General features: G+C 38.4%; 1 protein-coding gene across 1 annotated transcript; it reads right to left on the bottom strand.

Moving 5' to 3' along the window:
• Positions 1-289: 289 nt before the first annotated feature.
• On the bottom strand, positions 290-2,338 carry LOC108341664 (dynamin-related protein 4C). The gene has a single exon (XM_017579319.2). It carries the CDS (start codon positions 2,336-2,338, stop codon positions 350-352), a length of 1,989 nt encoding a protein of 662 aa, XP_017434808.2. The 3' UTR covers positions 290-349.
• Positions 2,339-8,894: the final 6,556 nt, after the last annotated feature.

The following is an 8,894-nucleotide window of genomic DNA, read 5'->3' as shown; positions in this document are numbered from 1 at the left end:
TATTCTTGGAAGACAAACAGAAAGAACAAAACAATGCAACGTTCAAATCAGTCATTTTGCAGGAAAGCACTTTAGGGTATTCAAGACACAAGGATAAAACGTCAACCCATCATTGTGAACCTAACTCAGCGCCTTGATCATAAGACAACAAGAAAAAGAATAACTAACGTGGGAGCCAAATCACACACTACGAGTTATACAACTACAACACACACCAAGATAAACCTAGAGAACACAGCAACCTAAAAACCATATATCTAATTATACTAACACTTAACGGACACTTCGCTCTAAAACCTTAGATGCAACATTAACATGGTCACGAACATCAAAAAAGACATTCTTAATTTTAATTACCATAGGTAGAAATTTTGTCAATTATGCTAGCCACCACTTCCTTACTTTCCTTAAGAGTCTTAATGCTCCTATTGAGATCGTCCCGCTTCACAGCAACTGAAGGAGTTTCCTCAAACAATCTCTCTATTCCACCTCCACTAGGAGACACCACATCATTCAAAACCTCATACCCTAGATCCTTCCTTAAAAGGTTGAAAATGCTGAATTGCAAATGCAGTGCAGTGTTGTCTATAAGCCTCTGAAGCACAATCTTCCAGTATGCTGTTAGTCTCACTTTCAAGTCAAAAGCTTGCGGAAGTAAATTTTTGTACAGGGTCAGATGACTAACCTGAACATCCCCAAAACCATTAATACCTATCGAGGAATAACTTGCTTTAACACTTGCCACCAAATTATTCTGGCTGGCAATCAGTTTATTATACTCAATTGTGTATTCAGGATTGCAAGAGTAATCGGTTAGCTTCTCCATTTCTACAACCTCTTGCATATATTTCATAGAATTTTCCCTCATCTTAGCAATGAGCTTCTTCCAAGCAAGTCTTAAAGATGTCTGAAGTTGGTGATAATGTTCTGAGTGATGTTTCAGGATAGTTACCCCCACATCTTCAAGATAGTCCCACACCTTGTCAATGAAATTAATTGGTATGCTTGAAATGGATTCAACTTTACTGTGTAAACGTGTAAGAAAAACAGTGCGTGGCATGAAGTTTGGAAGTCCAATCCGCTTGGTTTCTTCTATCACCTTAATTTCTTTCATCAAAAACTTCTCTTCAGCACTATCAGAACCCTGGCGGAGATCATTAGAGTACTGATCCAGCATTTCAACAAGGCGAGCAGTGCAATGCATTTGTTTGTCATCAGGGTACTTGTCAAATTCTCCCTTCAGAAGAATCTTGCATAGGGACTCTCTTGTCAACCCAATGACATCCATGAATGCAGACATAACATCAACCGAGGAGGTGAGTTTTCTGGGAAATTTTTCCAGCTTGGAAAGCTGAGAATCAAGTTTGTCATTGATCTTCTTAATAATCTCAGGCAATATTTTGGAAATACTAGCCGCTTGAAGCTGAACCAACTTCTCTGCCAAAACCGGAATACCAACAATGGACTTGTCAATGTTGGACAAAAGCTTGTGTGTCTTGAATAGTTTGGCTTCTTCTTCACGAGCTTCTTCGTAGGACTCATCTCTAATGCGATTTCTTACACACACATAGCCAAGACCGATGTTCACATCATCAGCATTTACCTTCTCATGCAGTCCCTCCGGGGATTTATCAACTTTTGTGACAACAGCAAGAGTCCTCGCTCCCGTTTTGTCAACAGTCTGTGACATCCTAATGGACTCACAAGTTGAGAAATCAACAGCGGCAGATAAAACATTGAGAATAATGCTCTCCTCAGGCTTTATATACTCCATAATAGTATTCACAACCTGGTCATATATATCCAAAGGTTGACCTTGAACAGGCACTCGCGTAATGCCGGGAAGATCGATCATGGTGAGATCAGGAACACCATTCTTCTTCACGATAAGAGTTAATGGGGTGTTCGAAATTCCTTTCCCATAGCCGGCAAGTTCATCTGTCGCAGCACAAATGGCTTCAGAGACGTGAGCCTCATCCGTGGGCACATGTTTGTCATTATACTCCAGCTCCAACTCTGGTTTGGGATGTGAGTGGTTTTGGAGCCTCATGACCAAGGGTACCCTTGTGCAGATACCTTGTCCACGGGGCAAGTTGATTCCAGCCAGAGATTCTAAGACACTGGACTTTCCAGAAGATTGGTCACCAACTACTACTATGGCTGGAAGCTGTATCCCTTCTTTGGTGATGTTTAGGCGCCTCAGGTTCTCAAGAGCATCAAGGATCGGACGTATGCGCTGATTGTAAGAAGACACCATAGGTGCAACATTTTTAACGTCGTATAGCTCAGTTTTTGGTGTAGAATGATCGAAAACAGAGGCGAGGGTTCCTTCTGCCATTTCCAAGTGAGGGTAAGGTAACGAATTGGAACGAGACTGAGTGGAGCAAGAGTCAGGAGGAATGTGGTGTTGGTAAGAGTGGAGATCCTTGTAGTTAATTGTATTAACAACATATTAGGGAATGTGGTAACGATTGAATCGAGGCGCAGTAAGCGAGAGAAGCGCAAAACTTGGAAGTTATTGATCAAAGATAAGGGAAACATTTACCCGTTAGTAACTGCAATGTGTGTTTTATATATGGATCGCGATATTCTAATAACGTCAATTTGACAAAAATTTGACAACGCCACATGTCAAGTTTTAATTGGTTGAATTTGAATGTTTTTTAAATTTAAAATCTGATTTGGAATGGGTTGAAGTTTGAATTCCGAAAGTGCCCTCTTCGTTTTCGAACTCTATCTTCTCTCCTTATCACTGTCTTCTCTCTCCATTTTAGGGATTTGAATTTCATTTCAACTTCTCTCTTCATAGCAGTGTTCTCCCTCCTCCATTTATGCAGTTGTTTGTTCGTCATCATTGAAAGACCAAGTTAAGGTGTTTCTGGGTTGAGAAGTGAGTTCCTGCACCATTGACAAAGAACTGATGTTGTTGTAATCGATTACAGGGAGCTGGTAATCGCTTACCAATAGAAAAATCTCCTTTTGTACCGAAAGTTAAAGAGTGCTACCCATACGTGGCTTAAGCACTCCCCAAGAATATTTTGGATTCGTTATGACTGTCTTTTGAAGGTTTTATGGATGGATCATTAAAGGAACACTTCAAGTTGGAATACTTCAATATTAAACAAATATAAATGAAATAATGAAGGGTATTGAGTAATGAAAAATTATAACAATATTAAAAAGCACATACATTAATAAAAAAAACGTAATGACATTTCATGAAACAACAAAAACGACTTTGGGGAGCAGTGTTCATCTACCTGGGGAGTACAGTTGAAGTTTGTGTACAAATTACCCTTTTTCCTCTGGTAATCAATTACAAGACCCCTGTAATTGATTACCAGAGGAAAAAGGGTAATTTTTACAGAAACTTCAACTGTACTCCCCAACTAGATGAACACTGCTCCCCATTCTATATTTTTGTTGAATTTTTCCTTTTTTGAGATGGGTGAGTGAGTTCAATGTTATTCGGTGAGCTCCCTGCACCAATAATGGGTTAGGTCATTGATTTCTTCAAAATAAAAATGTCCATTTAGGTGGTTTTCTCCAATTGAGGTGAGGTACATAACCATTGCTGTCAACTTTGACCTTTGCTGACTATTTTAATCATAACTTTTTCCACAAACCTCCAAATGATGTGATTCTTTTTTTATTAGAAAGTAGACTAAAAAATCTTTCCAATGACTACTAATTTATAATTTTTGGACATCTAAGTAGGTGCAGTTAATTCCTTAAAGTTAACGTTTTATATATTTCTACCACCTCTTACCTTTTCTGGTTGTTTTGCTCATAACTTTCTCCACCGAACTCCAAATGAGTTGATTCTTGTTTTTTTGGAAAGCTCTTTGAGTCTAGATTCCAACAAAACAAGAATCAAGTCATTTGGATTTTGGTGAAGAATGTTAAGAACAAAACAAGTAGCAAAGGTCAAAAAAGCAGAGTTGGGGAGCAATGTTCATCTACTTGGGGAGTACAGTTGAAGTTTGTGTACAAATTACCCTTTTTCCTCTGGTAATCGATTACAAGACCCCTGTAATCGATTACCAGAGGAAAAATGGTAATTTTTACAGAAACTTCAACTGTACTCCCCAACTAGATGAACACTGCTCCCCATTCTATATTTTTGTTGAATTTTTCCTTTTTTGAGATGGGTGAGTGAGTTCAATGTTATTCGGTGAGCTCCCTGCACCAATAATGGGTTAGGTCATTGATTTCTTCAAAATAAAAATGTCCATTTAGGTGGTTTTCTCCAATTGAGGTGAGGTACATAACCATTGCTATCAACTTTGACCTTTGCTGACTATTTTAATCATAACTTTTTCCACAGACCTCCAAATGATGTTATTCTTTTTTTATTAGAAAGTAGACTCAAACATCTTTCCAATGACTACTACGTTATAATTTTTGGACACCTGAGTAGGTGCAGTTAATTCTTTAAAGTTAACGTTTTATATATTTCTACCACCTTTGACCTTTGCTGGTTGTTTTGCTCATAACTTTCTCCACCAAACTCCAAATGAGTTGATTCTTGTTTTATTGGAAAGTTCTTTAAGTCTAGATTCCAACAAAACAAGAATCAAGTCATTTGAAGTTATGTAGAGAAAGTTAAGAACAAAAAAAGTAGCAAAGGTCAGAAAAACAGAGTTGGGGAGCATTGTTCATCTAGCTGGGGAGTATAGTTGAAGTTTCTGTATAAAATACCCTTTTTCCTCTGGTAATCGATTACAAGACCCCTGTAATCTATTACTAGGGCAGAAATTGGCCAAAACTGCTTATGGAACTCATCTAACTTACATGAAAGCACCTAAATAACATTTTTTTCTCAACAATTCAATGAGCTAACATGTTCCTACACCATACACACTGGACACATGCACTTGTAATCGCTTACAGCGAAGTTGTAATCGATTACCAGGTTAAAATTGCAGTTTTGTACTGAAATTTGATCTGCGCTACCCAAATGTGACAATTGCGCTCCCCGTGATTGTTTTTTGTTTGTTGTGAGTGTCTTTTTAAGATATTGTCAATGGAGGACCCTTGTTGGTCATGGTTGATGGTTTTCACAACTTGTAGTGTGAAGTTTGGTAAGTCTTCTGTGTAGGGAAGACCCATCCTGGGTGGTCTTAGCAACGCAGGTTAGGTCCTGCACCATACACACTGGAGACATGCACTTGTAATCGCTTACAGAAAGGTTGTAATCGATTACCAGGTTAAATTTGTAGTTTTGTACTGAAAGCTGATCTGTGCTACCCAGGTGTGACAACCGCGCTCCCCATGATTGTTTTTTGTTTGTTATGAGTGTTTTTAAGATTTTATGAATGAAGGACCCTTGTTGGTCATGATTGATGGTTTCTACAACTTCTAATGTGAAGTTTGGTAATGAATCAATGGTGTGTGCGAAAAAGCCCAAACCTTGGTGATACCAACCTCTACGGTGTGTGCGAAAAAACGCAAACCTTGGGAGAAATACCGCCAACCACAATGGGAGACAAAAGCCAAAGACTTACATAACCACGAAAATGTTGCCAACAACAATGCATGCCAAAATCAACAAAATTCCAAGACGAGGGATATATACCGCCAACGAGTCCACAGTCACAGCATCAAAAAATGGGGAAATGGATAAAGAGAGAGACAAAATCCTCGACAGTGAACAAATGACCCAAGAAACGAAGTAAGAAAAGTCGAACTCAAACTCAAAGGGGAGAGAGAAACAACATTTCAATGGTGGACAAAGAGTGAAGAAAAGCAAGGAACGAAGAGAACCCAAACGGTGGAGAGAGATGGATGCTTCAATGGTGGAGAGAGATGGAAGCTTCAATGGTGGAGAGAGAGTTGAGAAAACTAAACTGCAAGTGAATCTGAAAAAATAAACTGTTAAAAGGAGTTTCTATCCAAATTCATTCTAAAATTACCCTTCTAAACAAATTCCACCATTTTAGAAAAGCCTTTTAAAACCAACCAATAAAACAATGCCACGTGGCGTTGTCAAAAAGTTGGCAAAATATTGTTGTTAAAGAAACGTTTTCCTTTATATATAGGAAAAGGTTTCTTCGACAACGCCAATTTGACAACGAATTAACAACGACACGTGGCGTTCTCTGATTTGCCGTTTTAATTGAGAATTTGAAAAGGAGAAAATGTGATTTGGAGGGCAGTTTCGGAAGAAGCAGTTTCGTGCAGTTGGCGCCTAAGAGAGAAGACTCAGTTTCCCAAAAGTGTGCGTCGACCATTCTAAAGTCTGGGCAGGGCAAAAAAGACGGTCTTTAGGAAAACCGGCGAAAGTGATTCCTTGGCAATCGTCTTTGCAACTATTGAAGTCCGGCATTGAAGTGGTTTGTCTCCGTCGGCCATTGAAGTGTTGGTTGGAAGTGTATTGAACGGGCAAGCGTTGTCAGATTTTGTCGAAAGGAGTGGTTTTTTGGGTGTGGCAGTAATGTACAAAGTTGGTTGTGTTCACTGTTAATGGGAAGGTATTTTGTATGCCCTTTTTCGCTTTCGAAATTTATGTATGTGGTTGTTTGGTTTTCCCTTTTTTATTGTGAGTTAGATTGTGTATGGTATGTTTGATGGCTGAGTTCAGGATTGGTGACTCCATCGTATGGCTACTTCCGTTTTCGAATGAGTTTGAGTAATAGTAAGTTTATCAGCCTTTGCTATTGTAGGTGAATATTTTACAGACACTATTATTAGAGTTCAAAATGGAATCCTCTAATAACAATGTAAGTAGACCGTAAACATGAATGCTTTCTTTGTTGTTTTTGTGAAGTGAATTGATTGTTATGATTTGGAAACTGTTTTATAGTGGCGCCTTCGAGCTTGGATACATACATCGTACATTGCCAACATGAACTCGTTACTGGCAGCGACACATAAGATGCGCATTTTACAAACTCCGTTTAAGTGGTGTTTAGAAATTGTAGATCCTTTAGAGGTGAACCTAAAATTGTTGAAAAAGATGGTTCGTCGATGGGTTCCCCACCATCAATCGTTTAGAGTTAGCCAACATCTGGTGCCTTTCAATGTGCATGATGTGTTCATGACTTTAGGGTTAGGAGTAGGGGGTTTGGAAGTTCCTTTTGATGAATTAGTTGTGGGTAAAGTTGGTGAATCCTTTAATTCAAAATGTACGAAATTGAAAGACCTCATAGATATGTTCAATGTGCTTGTAGGTAATGATGATAGTGAGGTAGATGTGGTGTGTCGCTTGTATGTATTAGTTTGTTTTGTGGTGTTCTTTTTTCCTAGGAAGGCAAGATATGTGTCGAACATGCCTTGTTTAGTCTTAGATGACTTAGACAGTTTGTCTAGTTATGATTGGAGTAGTGCTGTACATAAATATCTTGTAGATAGTCTAAATAGATGTAATAAGAAACTACTTTCTGGATGGATTGCTGATTCATTGAGCATAAGTGGGAATGCTGTTGTTTTGCAGGTATGATTTATATTGGTTGTTTGTTGTATTAAGTCAATCCATAGTAATAACTGTTGTGATTAGTTTGATTGTTTCAACTATAGCTTTGGGCGTATGAACGGCTTGGTTTGCATGATGATTGTTCTGCCAAGGAATTTCCGCGCGTTAGGCGATTTTCTTCGTTAAATTATACAACAAAAAAAATAGATGTTATGTTTAGGACTGCGGAGGTAAGTAACTTTGTTATGAACTTATGTTGTTATTTTTTATAATTTTTGCTGTTCTTATGTGATTGTTGTATATTTATTGTCATTGTCAAAGGTACAATTTGATTGGTACCTCAGTGAGAATGATTGTTTAAATCCCATCATACGTCGTGCTTTCAATTTGGATGAGGGATTGAGGTGTGAAGGTTCCAAGCGTGAAGAAAAACCAACTGAAAATGAATATGATGAAAATTGGTTATTAGCCACTTTGGAAAAACTGAGAACAAACAACGCCAGGATAAGAAAAGTCACAGATGAAATTGCGGCTGTTAGGAAGGTACTTGGTGATCGTCTAAAGTATCGAAAGGTGGAACAATCTCCTTCATTTCATGAACAACCTCCAGATCAAAAAGATGAAGAACCTGCAGATGAAGAAGATGAACAAGCTGCAGATGACAAACCTGCTTCTACAACTGTTGAAGAAGAAGAACGAGTACCCCTTCACCATGCAGAACTTTTGATTGACATTGGCGATGGTGTTCATCATGGCGAAGGAGATGTCGTTGTACAAGCATTTTGTTCAGGTCCTGAAGGTGTTGGTCATGTTGAAGGTGAGGGTAATGAAGGAGGTGCACATGTATATGAAGAAAATGAAGAACCTGGACATGAAGAAAATGAAGAAGCTGGAGATGAAGAAAATGAAGAACCTGCAGATGAAGAACCAGCTTCTACAATGGTTGTACAAGAAGAAGGAGTAGCCGGTGATCATCCAATAGTTGTCATTGACGTTGGCGATGGTGTTGATGATGGTGAAGGAGAAGTGGATGTAGAACCCTTGAATGTACTGCCTTTGTGTTCTTTTGTTGGTGATCCAAAAACAGTGGTGGATTTGGATATGTTGTACCACGCAGTTACGCGAAGAGACATTCCACGGAGGTTTGTCAATAATAATTTTTTATAAGTTGTTGTTATCGGTAGTTGAATTTGTGGTCAATGTTATTGGTAGCTGATTTAATGATGTTTTTTCAGGTACGTCTCTGAAATTATGTATCAACTGTTGAGCACAAGTGAATGTAGCTCTTTAGGGCCAAGGCAATGTGTAGACAACATGGTAATTATACAGTTGACTTTAATTACTGCTGTCATTCTATTTAGAAAGTTCATAAATTTGATGTTCAACTTCTTAATTGTTGTGTAGGCTTTAATTTTTGCAGCAACAATGTTCATGTACTTTGAAAAAAGGTTGACTAGAGTGATAAAGAGGATTGTATTCA

This window comes from Vigna angularis, chromosome 6, assembly GCF_016808095.1.
Source record: "Vigna angularis cultivar LongXiaoDou No.4 chromosome 6, ASM1680809v1, whole genome shotgun sequence".
Classification (NCBI taxonomy): Eukaryota; Viridiplantae; Streptophyta; class Magnoliopsida; order Fabales; family Fabaceae; genus Vigna; species Vigna angularis.
This window is presented reverse-complemented; position numbering and strand designations above follow the sequence as displayed.

Excerpts from the sequence above, each read along its gene's own strand:
- LOC108341664 (XM_017579319.2), bottom strand. The coding sequence starts at position 2,338 with ATGGCAGAAGGAACCCTCGCCTCTGTTTTCGATCATTCTACACCAAAA.